The sequence below is a fragment of the Hippocampus guttulatus genome, chromosome 5, assembly GCF_054856545.1.
Source record: "Hippocampus guttulatus isolate MCC_2025c chromosome 5, RoL_Hgut_1.0, whole genome shotgun sequence".
NCBI classification, from domain to species: domain Eukaryota; kingdom Metazoa; phylum Chordata; class Actinopteri; order Syngnathiformes; family Syngnathidae; genus Hippocampus; species Hippocampus guttulatus.
Window position 1 is genome coordinate 18,535,278 of NC_141265.1, and position 18,073 is coordinate 18,553,350.

General features: G+C 44.2%; 1 protein-coding gene across 4 annotated transcripts in view; it reads right to left on the bottom strand.

Annotated features, from left to right (window-relative positions):
* Positions 1-18,073, bottom strand: part of rtkna (rhotekin a) — a 57,533-nt gene that overhangs the window by 11,317 nt on the left and 28,143 nt on the right. Inside the window, exon 1 of one of the 4 annotated variants that reach the window (XM_086111450.1) lies at positions 10,829-11,137. The exons of 2 other annotated variants lie outside the window; for them this stretch is intronic. In XM_086111450.1, coding sequence (XP_085967576.1) covers positions 10,829-10,852 — 24 coding nt within the window. In that variant the 5' untranslated portion in view covers positions 10,853-11,137. Of the gene's footprint in view, positions 1-3,785; positions 4,243-10,828; positions 11,138-18,073 lie in introns of those variants that run through there. One more of the 4 variants, XM_086111451.1, reaches the window with a different exon arrangement.

The following is an 18,073-nucleotide window of genomic DNA, read 5'->3' on the forward strand; positions in this document are numbered from 1 at the left end:
AAATAGTCACGTAGAAAGTTGTAACGGTGAACTCAAAGCAGCTTTTGTAATAGCGTGCCCCCCCGCGCCCGACTGAATACTAAAATCTACCAGATCTATAATTGAAGTGAATGAAATATTGAACAGACATCGAAAATGTGTTTCTTTGCCCACACGCTGGCGTGTGAAACCATCGCTGCTAAATTCTTCATCTGAACAAAAACACAAACCCCCAAGCTGCTTTCTCAGAGGCTTCAATGACGATGTTGATATTCGTGACATCAAAATCACGTTGCCATGAACCCTGTACGTAGTAGCGAGTAGGCACACAGCGTGGCTCCCTCCTACTGTGACGGTGGCCAAGCTTCCAGGCCACCAAAAGACTCATGCAAAAAAAAAAACGGTGAACAGTGGAGAAGAGAGGCGTTAAAGTGGCGCACGCTGTGTGAAGAGATTTAACAAAGAGGCTGCAGACGCGACGCCGAGGCGACCTGAAGTGACCTTGAATCAGCACTGGGAAGTGCTTGTAAAGAAATGGCGGCAAAATGAGCTGATCTGCTGCAGGAAACAAAGGTGAGTGCAATTGTTAACTCGGCTGTCATTCTGCCCATTGGTGTGTGTGCGTGTTGGTTGACTTCAGCGCTGCAGTGGCAAGCGCACACAATTAATCTCCCGTGCCCTCTGCTTCTCTCTGCTCGCTTCCCCTCCTTTGACTCCCAACTTTTATCATCCGTCCTCCTCCTCCTCCTCCTTCTCGTCTCCATGCCTTTATATGAATTTTTCATTCTTTTCATTTCAGCTTTCCAGCTCTCCTTGTTCATTTTCACATCCGCCCCTCGTCAGTTCCACTTCACCTTCCTCAGGAAAAACTAAATAAAAAATCCTCTACCTGCCTGTACGAATCTTGCTTGTTGTTCAATGACAGGCTCGGTCGGCGAGAGGGTGAATGTGGGTTGGACGTTGCACATTCTCGCTTGGACACAGTGAACTTTCAATTTGGCTCACCAAGAACGGCGCTGCATGGTAGCGAGCGCATCCAAAAGAGCAGTAAATCACGCGAAAGATCAAAATACACTCCCAGGCACAGTGGCCAAACCACTAAACACTGTCATTGGGACGTGCAATCTAGTAGCGGGAGAAGATGAAACCAAATGTACACACACACACACACAAGTCTTCACAACCTTGAATTTTCAGACAATCTATTGCTGAATGTATTCTCTTTGAAGAAGAAACCCGTTATTTACAATTGTATGAAATTCTTTGCCCCATGGGATGCACTAAGACCATTTTTTTCCCCCAGTACAAGTTCTTACCGATACCAAGTACTGATACCTGACACAGTTTCAGTCAGGATGATACTATTTACCCGACTTTCAATGCCACGGCTTTGTGTTCAGAAAAATGAAGTGAAATCTCCGCGACAAACTAGTTACTAGTTATTGATGATACGAGGGTAGCCTGTACTACCGGAGACAAATTCCTTGGGTGTTCGACATACTTGGCCAATAAAGATGATTCTAATTCTGAAAGTATCGTCACCCCGTGTTTACCTGCAAATATCTCCACATGACTGACATTGCTCTTCCTGCTTGATATCGCAATCGTGAAATGGTATCGGCGTACAGTATCTGAGTATTATTATGAGTAGCAATACTGTGGCAAATGTACGGTATCGGCATCGATACCGAGAATGATTTCTGGTTCGGCGTATCCCACTTGCCTACTGGAGAGCAACAACACAGAAAGAAATAAAAAAACATGTTAGGATTCATTCATTGACTATCAAGCATTTGTAGCTTCTTATATCTTAAAAAGAAGCCAGAAACTGTTTTCGCTCTCCAGTTGGGATGGAATCTTCATTATCACATATATCAAAGTACTGTAGATCTATGGCAAGACGCAATCAAAAGTATGGAAAAGAAAAAAAAAGCAGCACAGCGTTTGATCCGCTTCATAGAAAAGCAAAACATATTTACACCAGTAGAATCATTACCGATGCCAAGAAAAAAAACACATTTTCATATGATATTGCATGATGTATGGCAGGCTCTTATTTGGCTCCTTTGAAATGAGCTGCATTGGAAGGATAATGAGCGAAAGCCCTGGCTCAGACTGTATGAGGATGAGCCCAGTTGGAGCAGGTCTAAGCGTGACCCGCTATGCGAAGGTCCTGTATTTATAGCCGCTTAATTAGCGGGCTTTTCCTTCTGGGCATCTCGGAATAGAAGACAAATAGCCGAGATCTCACACTAAGCCTTAAGCTAAACGAGCAACACCACCTGATACTAGATGAGAGATAAACCTATCAAACACAGTTTACACACACTTACATGCACACAATGCACAAAAGGATTTTTGGGGGGGGGGGGGGTGAGCTGCATATTCGGCACTGCGGCAACCATTTTCATTGAAAAAAAAAAACATTTCTGCCCTTCATTTAGCCTCCGTACATTTTCCAAACAATTGTGAAAGATGCCCGTTTTGACCCGCCTTAAATTCATGTACAGGTACATAACATGTCCGTCAATGTAGTTATTGAAAACAATGAAAATTCATCAACGTGGACGGATATTGCAAGGGGATCGACGGCTATGTCACGAGACATAAAGGCTACGGTCAAAACATTAAAGTGTATCGATATAGACGCTGATGCCGAGACACATAAAGGTTAACATTATACCATACTCTGCTATAAATAACCAAAATATCATGTCTTTCCTTTGTTTTGGGATAAAGAAGCATTGGCGCATTGATACTGTTTGATGTGTTGGGTCTGTCTCAGTGACAGACTGAGACTGCTGTTTTCTACTCTGATCAAAACAGTGTGCCGCCTCGTGGATAATCCATGAATTGCATTTTATGAAAAATTGTCATTCCGTTTCTTTAATGCATTTTTTTCACTTTTAAATTATCCTGCGGGCCTGATCGAACCTTCTTTGGTTCTCCGGCCCGCGAGCCGTATGTTTGACATCACTGTCTTAGTAAGTATTATCTTTCTCGTCACAAAAAATATCAACCAACCGTGATACTATCTAATATTAAACAGCAAAACAAACTCGGTGAAATTGCTTTTTTTTTTCTCCAAACAAAAATGTGCATTGAAAGTATGCAACACTGAGGAAAGAGTAAGCCTTGAGTGGGAACTTTGATGTTACGGTCGATACCAGATGGTCACTTCCTCGTGTCTCCATCTGGTCATGTTGTGTTTGTGTTGATCCTTACGTGTGTTGTGTTGATCCTTACACACAACATCCACGCAAAATGTACCAGTGTTGGTTTTGGGATTCGACGCCCCCGCAGATGGCATTTACTGGATCGTTTACGACCTCCTGTTCTGTGTGAGCGGACTTTCCCGGTTGGATCAGTGACCCTTCCACTTTGACCTGTAACCCCTGACGAGATCACAGAGTTCAAGTGAAAGCTAGGCCGTAACTGCAATAAATTACACTCCTCGGGGAGAAAAAAAAAAGAATGCTCATTGAAATAATTACTAGAAGCCACTGCAGCATATTTTACAGTATAAGCACATTTTTTGGTCATCAATGTCACAATGGTGTAGAATTGGAGGCAGAATAGAATAAACGTGAGGAGTCGATGTAATGCAAGCAAGCACTCTTTTCCCATGATGGAAATACACATTTATGGGATAAGTGTACAGTATATTGTTTGTGCTGTGTCCAAAAATGACACAGACTTTACAGGGGGACTTCACAGACCAGCGTGCCGACTTTCAATCAGCGGGCCACAATTATGTGCCTCGCCTTCCACTCCACCCTCTTCCTCTGGCGTTTCTTTCGACTCACCCTCTTCCTCTCCAACACCCACAAGCGCAGTTAGCGAAGCGGTCCGTGAGCTGAGCGGTCCGACTGGGACAACAGTGACGCAGAGAAAACAGAGACCACAGAGCGGAAGGGAGCAAACTCAGTCAAACATCAGACGTCATCTAAATACAACTTTAGTTCGACCGGTTGACGCGTCACTTAAGCGTATTCATTCCGGGGCTGCAAAGTGAAAGCATAATGCTTCGGACACCTTGTTCGCCGCCGTGTGCTGTGGCGTCTTCTCGTTTTGACTTCCTGTTATATTTGCATGACGGGGTGTCATGTTACAATGTAACAGAAGCACCACGTGGATCCTGGAACATTTTAATTCACCGAGTCAAATGCTTCCACTTACGCTACTGCGTCTTCGACTGTCATGCATCCAACACTACTTTGCTAATGAATTACAGAAGTCACAGCTTCGCGAAGCTAACAAACATGCGAGGCGAACGAACCCCCACAGGAGTCATAAACTATGTTCAAATTCCCATCACAACATCCCTGCGGTGTTGTAGATTGCAGCTGCTGTTGGGATGCCAGGACAAAGCGGAGCAGAAAATAGAGGTTTACTAGTTTGGACTGGAAAATTGCGATTGGCTGGCAACCAGTCCAGCGTTGACCCTACATCTCGCCCAAGGTCAACCAAGATACAGTAGGTGACAGCACACCCGCGAGGAGAATCGTTTAAGAAAATGAACGAATGGACCGATGGTCGATAGCAGAACACACTACAGGGCGTTCGAGATTTACCGCTGAGGTCACTTCCTTTCCTACTGTCAATATCCGACAAAAAATGCAGTCAGCAGGTCGATAAATAACTGTACGGGAAAAAAAAACTACGGATGCACCAATAGCACTTTTTTGGAGAACGAGTAAGAGCAACTGTGCTGAGAATTTGACACTACAAAATTGGAAAAAACTTTTCTTGAACACGGGATACGTTTCACTCAAATATTGCATGAATAAGATTTGAATATTCATCTGCATATTTTTGGAACAGCATTGCCGCCAAAGTTCACTGAACAAAAGCATTTCAGTCGTGTGGGGTCGTGTGTAAAATATATAAAAGACGGCTAAGAGACAAAAGATCGACAGCGTCTAGTGGTTATAAGCAAGCAGGAATATGGCACTTATTGGAGAATTGTTGCTACTCGTGTTCCCCATCCCCCCAAAATGGTGGGGGTTCACTGTATACCTGTCGCGCATTTGACTATCCAAAGAAAAAAAAAATCTAAACTTATGCTCAAACAAGTAATGACAATAGTTGTCATTTAATTGCCCTTGCGTCACATTTTAACGGCTTTAAACAGAAGCTTCGGACAAAATTTCGAAATAGTCAATTTGCTGCCAGGGAAGGAGGCTTTTTCAACGGTCACGCAGAAATCCTAATGCGAGCAACTGGCAGGCCGTACCGTCTGGTGGCTGCGAGGCAATTAATGAATTAAGAGCGCACACGCACACACACACACACACACACACACACTTTTTGACTCATGTGTCCAGCATGCTGGATTGCCACCAGTGCCCATCATTGAGTTGTGTTACGGTATTATTAGCAGCTTAGGCAGCTTTTTCTATCAGTCAGGGAGGCTGTTTAGAAAAAGACAGCATGTGATGATTTTCACGGCTTTAATTTCTTAAACGCAAGTGAAGAGAGAGAGAGAGAGAGAGACCAAAAGAAGTTCCTTCACACAACCTCCTGTTGAATTTGTGCAGCGTGTTCTTTCGCAAACATATCAATTGAATGTTTAAAGGAATGGGGTGTCAACTTTCATGATTTGGTTCAGCAAAAGCTCAGCGTGAGTCCCTGTGATTGACGGCTCTCAGTGCGACAAGCTGGTTCACACCTCCAGCAAACGTGCTGGAAGGTCTCCGCTATCTTTCAGAGCGCTTTGCTTCTTTTCGTGGAGGGAAATGGGGAAAAAAAGGCATCCTGCTTGGAATTTAGTGTTGCAATTTTCCCTGTGTGACATCAACATGCCAAGTGAAAAAAAACACAACATCAATGGATCCTTTGACCAGTTTTTACCCGTTTCTCCCATGATTTTTATATTAACAGGAATGACAATGTTCATTTGTAACATCTAATTGTAGCCAAGTGAGCAAGGCTTCTTCTTTGGTCGCTGCCATAATCCTTTTTCGATTCTGTTTCGGTTCATCCCATTTAACCACCTCTGAGAGTGAATTTAAAAAGAAGGCAGATGCGGGCAAGTGCCTGGGGCGCAAAAATTACACCCCTCAGCCCCAAACATCACATTCAAAAGAATGGTTTTCTCAACTCAAACCAAGACTATTTTGCGACAATTAACTCCAGAGGGAGTTGACGAAAAAAAACAAAAAACAAAAACAAAACCAAAACATGAATAAATGAATAAAATGGCCGCACAACATTCAATCTTTGTTGCTAAATGCCAATTGTCTAAAGTGGAAGTAGTTTGAAGTGCTATGAGACACCGGAACACTTGCGGAGTCATGCATGACTTTTGTTTTCTTTTTTTTGTTTGTTTTGTAAAATATTTATGTGAGAGTCTGAGCAGCCAGGGATGCTGCTAAGCCAGGTAGCTGTGGCTAAAAGGGCTATGAAGCTAAAAGAGAGGGTGTAATGAGGATGAGCTTACAGGAGTCCCTGTTGGGCCGCAAACATTAGGCTTCAGCGCTTCAGCGAGGGAGGGGGGGGGGGCAAAGGGAAAAGAAGAAAAGGGAGAGCCGGTTATCTCCCTCTCACAAGTCCGGCCTCAACGTTTGCCAAGCAATGCATTGAAGCACATTTGAAGAGCTCTAATGAGCCGACGCTTGTAAATCAGCTCGCTTTAACTTCCCCTGCCAATTAACAATTCAACACACACACACACACACACACGCACACACACACACACTCCATTTTGAATGAATCACAAATTAGTAAATCGAAGCTAATAACCTCAGATGCCCTAACTAGCATTCCCAATCTAGCTAACCTTTGGTGTCGACCCCGTGCGACACAGAACCAACTGAAAATGAAATCTGTGTTTCAGAGCGCAAATCAAATGAGGGCTGCCCAACATGAAATGAATTTGCGAGAATTGCAAACCTAGTAATAAAGTAGGGCCCCCACAGTCCCACTGCACATTTTAAACAACATGGTTCACAGTCTCCGTTGTGATTTGTTGGACAGTACAAGCCGTGGAAAAGCAGTCATTTATTGTGCGTCTCGCTCCGCGTCTCTCTTTCTAGCCATGGGCACCGGTTGTCGGAGCTGCTTTTATTGCGCTCCATAATTCATAACTGTTAGTCACGTTGCCTTATTTAGAATATACGGCCACATGTGTGAAGAAGCACATGTGCTGCCCCCCCCCCCCCCACGTGACGGCTGCTATGCAGACGCTTTTGTCTGACGGGAGGGTGAATAGAGCCAAAGACGCGCCGTAACGGAGCAGCACGCCTTCCATTGCCAAAAGGCACGACTGCACAGTATATGTGGTTAAAAAAAAAACACAATTTACAGTACTGTTCTTCTTAAACCTCGATCCGACGGAGGGGCGAACAATTGCAACAGTTGGCGAAGGTAGAAAGATGCACGTTCACGTCAGAGTTTCGTCAGGGTTCGTTCAAGGTCGCAGATGCTCACAACATGTTCACCAGATATTCGCCAACCGCTTTGGCGATTCTTCTTGTCACGACGAAATTCTGAACAGGTTCAACATTGGCACGGGACAAGAATATCTGACCGTGCGTCCACTGGCATCAATTCAAAGCAGAAAAGTCCAAGGATGAATTATTGACACACGCCAAATGTAAGCCGAGACAACGATCGGACCTTTGTCCACCCTCTGCAGCTCAGGAGCCCATTCGAACCTGCTCTGATTACTGATGCTCCAGATTCAGTCTGAACACTGCGATGTGGCCTAATTGGCCTTAAAGCAACAGTTTGCATTATTTGATCTGAAAATCGCTTGCATTAATTGTGATTCTGTACGGTTTTGAATGATTTCTTTTTGGGATCCGTGTACCGGTGGACTCTCACTATTTTGTGCTTGCAACCGTGTTAATGTCATTTATATCGACAATATTCCCATGACATATGTGCATGTGAAAACATACAGCCTATCTATAAGCCCCGTGGCAACAACGTGCAGAGAGTATTCATCAATTCAATACAATGCTCCTTCAATTCCATCATGAAAGCGGCGCGATTAAATGCCGGAATTGGCCGAGAGTGACGACGCATGCTTCTTGCGGCTCGGCACGTATCGGGGAGATAAAAGGTAATTGCACTGAGCTAACAGGAGCTATTTGGCCAAACAGCCTTGTGTGGCTAAGTGGCAGTTGAGCATCTGCTTGCTCAGATAAACGAGATATCGAGTAAGACTGAGGTTGGTTGTGATCCTCTGCCAGAGGCAGACAGATAACCGCGCAGGCTGCTCACCCCGGTGACCACCTCGTAATCACCTGTCCACACCAAACTCTTGAGCTGTCTTTTTTACACTCGACTGGGAATGGGCGATCGGAGATATTTGCGTCAAGGCGCATGAAGGAAAATCCTTCATCCTCCGTTCACTTTGGGTTGTGGAAATAATGATTCTTTGAAATGAAATATTGATTCCAAGAAGATATTCTTTCCCAGCAATTCGCGTCACAATTCATTATTAAATGCCTTGTGTGCATTAAAAAAAAAATAATAATAATAAGCGGAAGAGGAAGACAGAGGAGCCCGGGGAGGCTCTAAGCTAAACCCCTTTCACATTCCTGTAATTTAAAAAATTAACTCTCGCCTCTCGCGGCTGTAAACAAACGTTCCCGAAAAGTCAAAACGTTTCTGATGTCTTGACGTGCAGGTTTCGTCAGCCTGGGGAACCTCACTCCTTTCTCTTTCCAATTAGTTCTGTGTTGCAATGTTTACAACCCAAATCCGTGGAAAGAATGGACCCCCCCCCCCAACTTCCCCCTCCTGCTATTGTACCTCCCACAACACTCCATTTTGCTTAGCTAGGCCTGAATTAAAGGTGCATGCTGCTAATGGCTAACAAGTAGGAAACAACCCTATGCATTATGCAAGTCGCAGTGACTACAAGTCATGTTCTCCAAAATGTTCTTGCGCCATACGTTCTTTCTGTAAGCTACATTTTATTTCTTTACTTTGCATTTAAATGTCTGTACCACTTTTGTTTGTCAATAACGTTTAACTACTGCACGTGAGGTACATCGGACGACCTTCTGAATGTTGACATTTTTATTCTTACTTCAGGTTGGTTTTCTCAATCCAATCCATTCCTCTTTCGCTATGGCCGAACACTGAAATAACCTTGATCAGATTTTATAGTTTCGTCAACAGATATCCCCCAAAAATGTGTGACGCTTCTCTTTCAGCAATGTGGCAATGAAATTGCACTGGCCATCATCTCAGCTGGACATACTGTAGAAAGAGGAAAGAAATGACCTCCGCGACACACAAAAACACACTTACATCCACGTGGCTGCAGCAAGGGGGAGGGACAAAGAGGAGCAGCTACAACACTCAGCATATTTATCTCCATAGATATCCAAAGAGGAGTGGATGACGAGCCAGGTCCGCTGGCAGACAGCGCGGCTGCTCTGCAGTGAGTGGTTATTGATCGGAAGAGGATTCCTTCCTCGCTCCGGCCACGCTTGCAGAATTTGCAGGCACAATGAAAAGCGGCGTCGGGGAAGGCATTAAAGAGCGCGCTGCTAAATTGCTGTAACAACTTCATGCAATGAAGTGCTGCAGACCTCAAATGTTGTGCTGTGTCACTGCACAGAAAGCATCAAAAGGGGGGAGACGACGTGGCACATCGGTGACCTTTTCCCAGCTCATGAGCCAGCAGGGTTGTGGTTGGAACAGCGGTATGAACACACACACAGCAACATTCCGGGAAAAGAAAGATCACATGTCAAACTGTCACAATTTCTGGGTGATGCCGAAGCACGTGCTCTTTAAAACTCGACAAGAAACATAAACGATTATGACTGAATCTTAAGGCCACGCTAAATGGACAAGAAAATAATCGCAGATGAATTGAAATTGTTACATTACGAGCAAAGACTGTACTTTGGGAATAGATTTTAGTCTTAATATTACAAAAATACTGTCAGTAGGGGTTACCCAATCCAATATTGATATCGGATATTGGTCCTATAGCAGCCAAAAAATCTATATCGGATTATAATTAGCCTACACACCATATCTTCGATATTGCTTTATCCTCACGAGGGGTGCGGGTGTGCTGGAGCTTATCCCAGCTGTCTTCGGGCAGTGGGCGGGGGACAACCTGAACTGGTTGCCAGCCAATCGCAGGGCACACAGAGACGAACAGCCGTTTGCACTCACACTCAGGGACAATTTAGAGTGTTCCATTAACCTGCCATGCATACTTTGGGAATGCAAGAGGAAACCGGAGTACCCGGAGAAAAGCCACGCAGGCATGGGGAGAACATGCAAACTCCACATAGGAAGGCCAAAGCCAGAATCGAACCCTGCACCTTTGCACTGTGAGGCAGACGTGCTAACCAGTCGGTCCACCGTGCCGCCCTCAGATAAATCACGTTTACTTCAACTCCGACACATAAGATGAGCAAAAGTCTTCAAAGTATGCTTGTAAACAGTCGGTGGCCATTTGTGTTCTACTGGCTTGGCATAGGACATCAACATTTTAGCAGAACTTGTGCCTATTTAGAAACACTTATCTGTAAAAACATCTGAAGCGTAAAGAAAACAACGTTCCTCCTTCTCGTCACACTGACGTGACTTGCCACTTTGAATTCCGTAGCTGGTGTTAAGAGCATGCACACTTGAGCATGCCAGCAGTGTCACAAATCGGCCGTGCACTTAATCACTGGAGCCCAATCAGCGCCACCACCAAGAAGGAGGTTGACCAAAACGCGCTGGTCTCGCGGCACGGGGAATCCACGCGGCCCACGCCACATGTGACGTCGTCGATGACAAGTGACTGATATTTTCCACACAGGAGGCAGCAGCTCACCCTAACTCTTTGTCAAGGGATAGGAAACGAAAAGCGACAGAAGCTCACCGCTTGGTTGTTGCTGTAGTTCATGGTGCTCGGCGCTTTACGCAACAAACGTCCCACGGACAGCGTGGAAATAACTCAGATGTCCGCTTTGTGGCAAGCACCGCAGGGAAGGAATTCCAAGAGCTAATTAAAAATAAATAAATCCGTCGGCGAGCTCGGAAGTTGTTATGGATCTCCACATTCCACGCACTCGCGCATTTGTATAAAAAGGCACTCCATTGTGCCAGGCTCCGTGTGAGTCGTCCTCTGCGCCGACATCGTGCTTGCTCTCGTCCCAACTGCTCCTCGGCTCAATCCTGACTACCCCCCACCACCACCCTCACCCCACACACACTCTCTCTCTCTCTCTCTCTCTCTCTCAATCACACACACAAACTGCAGCAGTAGCGAGACAAGGGGAGGATAAAAGAGTGACCGAGGCGTGGACCAACCAAGAGGCTTTTCTCGGGAGCGAGGGTGTGAGCACGTCGAGGAGCGACTTGTCATTTTAGACATGCCCCCCCCCCACCCCCTCCACAGAAGCATTCAGGGACAGCCAGGGTTCCTTAACGGGCGCACCAGGTGTTGGCAGCAATTGAAAGAGTGTCCCTGCACTGCATGCCAGCCCCTGATTTTCCATTCACAAATTCATTGGCTCTTCTTGCAACGGGAGGGTAAAGGGTGGGGGGTGGGGGGTTATGCACTCCTGACCACAATGCATGTTACGAAAGCTTCAGGGAACAAAATGGCAAGTTGCTGCCTCCACCGCCCACGGTGGAAAAAAAATAAATAAGGTGCTGCGTCTTTTTTTTTTCATTTTCCCCATTTTATTTTAAGCGGTGACTCAACTTTATTTTTGGTCAGTTTGACGTGTGCTCAATGACCTGTTCCTCCAATCCACCCACCCATGCTCTTTATTGCTTTTACTCCATTTCGTAAGTTATCATTAACTGAAAGAAAATTGGTGAGTACATTTGACAACCTTTCGGACACATCTCCTAAAATCACATTCTACTGTATTACATGTTCGCGCAATATTTCAACACGAAGATAAGCTGTACAAATAATATCCCGACTGATCTGATTGGTACATCGAGTATGTAATTACTGACAGAGCAGTTACACATCTTTCTGGATAAAAATACAAACTGTCATCCATCTTCCAGCCTGCATGCTCACGTCCTGGCCCATGTGAGCCTACAACCAAGTTGTTGTGTAGAGAAGCGTTTGGCCTTGTCAACTGCTGATGCACCATTTTTGGTGTGATGGATGTAAAGGGGGAAACAACTGCATGGGAAATGTTTTAGTGTGGGAATAAACAGGATTTAAGGGAGGAATCAGCTGACCTGGAGCTGGCCTTGAGGAAATCCGCACTGGATAACGTCTAATGAAGTGTCCAAGTCGTCACTTCGAAACACAAATAGACAGTTGTCGCGCTAGTATGCCACGAGAGGGTACTTATCAAACCGCGTTTTCTGCTCAACAACACTTAGCAAACATTTGTGAGTTGTTTGTGTCTGAGCGGTGAAATAAGAGATGCAAGCAGATGACATGTAGGAGGATCAGGATGGAGGAGAGAGTCCGTCTGTGGGCAGCCTTGGCCTGTACCAACACGACAACAGAATGCATCTTGGTGGTTTCATAACACGTCTGCGCAACGTGTTCTCAACGGAGTTTCGCAGAAAGTCGCTCAAAGACTTCAGCATGAAATGAGAGATTTGAGGCTAGATAATGTTCGGACCTTCTGCAGCACAGCGGTTGGCTAAATCGTGAAAATCTATTTTTAATTGTATATTGTTTTAATAGGATGGAGGAATCTGAGCAAGTGTGCGTCACAGTTATGGTTTTAAAACTTCCTCTTCATGTTTGTCAGGTTAACGGAAAAGCTTTCAGAGGGCTAAACGTGACTGTGGATGGTTGTTTGTTTCTCGTTGCCTTGCAACTGGCTAGTAAGAAGTTGAAGGTGTACCTTGCCTCTCCCCCATCGGCTCCAGCTTACCCTGACTCTAATGAGGATAAGCGCGATGGAAAATTGGTTAACAGATGGGAGAATCTCCCTCTAAATGTCTAGCTTAGACACTATCTAGCAGACAGGGCGATGTGTGTAGACATTGGCAGTTCCAAGATCTGCGTGCGGTGCTCCACTGTCTTTTGGGGTTCCACAAGGTTCAATTTTAGGGCCGCTGCTTTTCTCTTTATATTTGCTGCCTTCGTGATCCATCTTGAGGAAACAAAGGATTTCCTTTCATTGCTAAGCTTATGATAGTTTTCGTGCCACTTAAGCAAGATGCCTTCTCTTTACCACTGCCTTTATTGTCTTGAGGACATTAAAGCGTGAATGGCCAAGTGCCGTTTGGTCCCAGTGACCCATGTAAATCCCTCCATGTGGACTTGGGCCCTTGGAACACTTGGTGAAGCCAAGTTTCTTAAACCTGGGTTTGAAGGTCAAATCAGTGTGGTAGTTAAATCCAGCATTTTTTCACCTGGCCAAAAACGAATAAGTCATTTGTATATTAATGTAAAGTTGCTGCTAAAATTAAAAATCGAAAAGGAATGGAACACAAATTCATATCACGTCTCACCTTCTGTTAAACCTGTTAAAAGAATTCCTACTTCAACAAAATTGTAGTGAAAACAGACTCAGCTACTGAGAGAGCAGGAAGCTTTGTCACCGCTTGAACCCTTATACAAGACACATGAAAAAAATGGACAATGTGCCATCAGCACAATGACTGAGAAGACATGTGGAACCCAAACAAGATGAGGCTCGATAATGTAGGACTTAGAGCTGTAAATATACTGCCGCTAATCAGATTAGGGTTTCCTCAACTGGAAGCTGCGCCAAGCGAGCGTCCCAAGAACAATTTCCATTCACAGTTCAACGCAGGTGTTGAGGAATAAAGCCTGCATGCACACAGTGGTGACATATCATGTGTTCCAAGTATCTGGACGAGGAGACATAATGAATGAACATCATGCTCATTCATTGTTGTTACTAGCGCATTTTCCCAGGAAGTGAGGCGATACTGTGCCTACTCAACACCCTCCCCCCTTCCTCTACAAATCCACTGCATTTACGAATGAATCACCGACAACAGAACGCTGCTTCCTCTCTGCGCGCAGCCACTGCACACTGTGATGGCCACTTCCTTAAACACATCTAATCCCTCTCACTGTCTTTTTTTCCCTCCCTCTCCCATTTCTGCGCATAGTGATAGAATCTTAATTCTAAACACAGCCCACAGGAGTGACTAAACAGTAAATATGCTTAACAAAATTCATATTTCAGGTGCCTTTGCAGACAAATGCGTTTTTGTTTTCAGTAAGTCACTGGGCCACTGGCAGGGACTGATCCAAAAGCAACACATAATAAAATGAAATTACTTACACAGTTACACAGTGTGACATTCAATATGCTGCAAAGGAGCATGGCCTGCATTTTTATTTCCGTACAGTTATGATTGTGGAACTGTTGAATGGTGTGACTCGTGCAACATTCAAGGAATGCCACTATATAGTACAAAAATGTTAACGCAATAAATGTGACGGTTGCATGAAAAATTATTCATTTTATATACACAAGTGTCTTCCGGGATGCTCAAAGATACCATAAAAACATCAAAACAACAAAGATAAATGGTACGATAAAATTAAGACGCAGCACATAAATTACAACCGATATGTGGAACAGTGAGCTAACAGAATAAGGATGTTTTGGGTATAGATTTGAATAAGGTTAATAAATCGGCATTGTGGGATGGTGAAGTGAAGCAGTGTTATTGTTTATGCGCTCAGCTATCATGGGTGCTTGTTCAAATACGTTATATACTCTACATGCTGTACTATTGTCCTGTATAATACTGGTAAACACAACGATTTGCAAATTGACATGTTGAAATAAACTTGATATATAAATGTATAAAATGCATATAAAAGAATTGCAAACCTGATTATATATACCGAGAAAATGGATACTGTGTGCAGTACTATAAACAATCCACTACTGCATTTTGAAGCTGGTGTAGCTGCCCCCCTCTGGACGTGCGAGGGTATTGCAACATATTGCCACAGAAGCATTTATTCATCACCATTACTCATGAACGAACTCGTTTCTTACGTTTTATGGACTGTTGACAAGGAAATTATGGATGTAAAAACTCTTCCTCATAAGTAAAACAAATCTTGGATGCTCCCCAAAAAAATCCAAAACAAAAAAAAAAAACCGCTTCATTACTGGTCCATCTCTCATCCCTGTCTAAATGCTAATAAAAACAGAATGGTGACCACTAACAAATCTGAAAGTGGCCACGGTGTCATTGTCACAAAATGAGATGCAATTAATGTAATAGTGAACATACATGGTGGCTACTACATAACCGTCAGCAGCCATGTTTTGTTCCGTGTCACACACATCACAATGTTCCAAAAGGGCAAAACGGGGTCATTGGCTTTCTGCCTCAACCAATCAAATAGAGTGAAGCTTCTCCTTGTAAGCAATCGACACACGGAGTCAATGGAGACCCAGATGGATTAACCTTTCCATCACCCAGTTAATGACGAGATTATAACACATACACAACATATGGTCAACCTGTTGGATCTGAGCTCGAAAAAAGGACACGTGGACAAGTTCAGGGTGGAAGGGGATGACAGAGGGCATAACGTAGTCACGGTGTGAAAATGCCAACCTGAAACGTGACATCACGCAGCTGGACACTTGGCTTGCTGCTGACCTCATCACGCCGAGGCGGGAAAGTGGGCTGTTGCCCAACAGCTCAGCAATGCCTCTCAGCACCTCAAACCACAACAAGAGGCCCCTTTCAGCACATCGCCTGTCATTTAGCCATAACCACCAGGGACCCGCCTCCTAAAGCTGGAATTCCCCCCATAAAATGCTTGCCCGGGGCACTGAGGCATTTTTTGACAGCACAGTCATTTTTTTGTATTTGTTTTTTTGATGTCTCCAGAACAACTCAAGCCTGTCTTCACGCTAGCTGCAATGATAAGTCTGTTGTAGAGACTGAAAGCCGATCAACTTTTGGATTGCTTTTAAATATACAAAACAGCCAAATTAGAGATTGTCCTCATTAGTGGGTCTCCTGCACAGACATAAACATAAACGGTATCATCCGCATTCGTTCTCTTGAGAATTTTCTGCAGTGGGAAAGAGAGTTGAGCATTGATGCGTTTGAACTGGACTACTCGCAGCACTTTCGGCTAAATACTAAATAAAAGCTTTTGAATAAAAATGCTGGACAGTGAAAGCACAAAGCAGAACATGCCAAAGTTCCCATGATTCGGAAACCTGTCTAAATGTTGAAGGCAAAAAAAAACTAAACGGTAATCATAACTTTGGTGGTCAAACTGTCAACATGTCAACACAAAGCATCAGTGTGTTATGACTTCAGCGTACCTCATGTGAAGCAGGACCTTACAATTCTAAATAAATAAATCGCTTTGTGTCATACTTGTTCCAAGTGTCACTGTGACTTGACAGTAAAATGATCAGTGGAAACATCAAAATCGCCCCACTCTGGCTCCATCTTGTGCCTCTAATTTTATGCGCAAAAAAAAGCACTATGCCTGAGGAAAAACAACCAATCAGAGACAGAAGTGGGAACTGATGAGACGTCACTTATTTTCTGTGCATTGGCGACCAGATTCATAACTGGCACATGCGTGCGGCCTCGTGCTGACCTGTCTCTGTGGTCTACAAGAGCTTTGCTGAAACTTTGGTGGAATATCCACCTGTGAAAAAAAATGCTCGTTTTAGCATATTAGTCATAGTGCATTGGATAATTTGTATTCAGACATCGGAAATGGGAAGACTTCATTCAGAATATTGCCCGCTCATACAGTTAACAAAGGTTTAATGATGGCCGATAATGACATGCCCACAAGAACACTACGGCGCTGATTATTTTCGCTTCCCTTATTTCTCATATTTTGAAATCCAACAGTCATCAGGCAAAAGCCTGTAACGTGATTTACTATACATGCAAAGTTGTTCCATTTAAGTGAACAATGAATTGACTGATACTGTTTTTTCTGGTTTGTTTGTTTTTTGAGGAGAGGCTCATATGTGTCAGGTTTCTGCTGATTGCATTGGATTACTTGAAATACAAAATCCTACTGAATCAATGCAAGAAAAGACTCAAGCGGGACCAGCTCATTTCTCTTCCTCAATCAGAACAGAATGGTACCACATATGGTCATACAGCAGCAGGCCAAATTCTGATAGGCTTGTACCTGCCAAACACACACACGCACACGCACACACACACACACACACACACACACACACACACACACACACACACACACACACACACACACACACACACACAAGCAGTTACTCTCAGTCTTTGGCATGCTGGCGGCACACAGCTTTCACACATTGGCCCAGTAAATGTGATTGTAACAGCTTAATTTAGTGCCAGCGATGCTACTTGGGGGAATGTGCACAATGTGTTGATTTAATGACTTTTACCGTAGACCAACAACACTTTGTTTTGCCGTGTAACAACACGCCCCTGTGCGGAAGTCATGTTGCTTGAAGAGATATAAGCAGAAATAGAATGGATTGGACTCCCCCATTGGCTGTGTCAAAGGCACACAAAATCGATAAAACAACAGCTAAACTGGCACGCCTCCTGCTGCACTGTGGAGATGTTCGCTCTTAAGATAAAACATACCAGAACACACAGACGCAGAAATACATCCATATGGAAACATGAACAAAATCAACATTTATGTGCTCAATAAAACACATTTAGGCTACCATATGTTCATTTTAACACGCAAAGACTATCACACATAAGAGCCCCCGGCAGCAGCTGCTCAGATCTTTTCAATTGCATGTGCCAACGAAACAATACAGTGTGTTTAATGCCGAAGCTTGAAAACGGTGATGTAAAACAGCATGTGGCTGTAAATCTTGTTTAAGATGTTTTGGATTATCTCGATCCTGGTGGTGTAATTTGCAGTTGCTAAACCAAACAGGGTTGAAACGAAAGAGCTGGCATGCTGGAGAGCAGAGAGGGAGGATTAACAGAAGATGACGCTGAAGGCTGAAATTTACACGCACACACGCACACACGCACACATGTACACACGCACACACATAAAAGTGAGCCAAAGGTGAATATAGAGATGCAGCCGCCGAGGGAGATGATCAAATGCGTTTTCAGCATTGAGAAAAGAGAGACGAGTGCATAGCTCGGAAGGTGCAAGTGTCACTTTTGTGTTCCAATAACAGCACCTGTC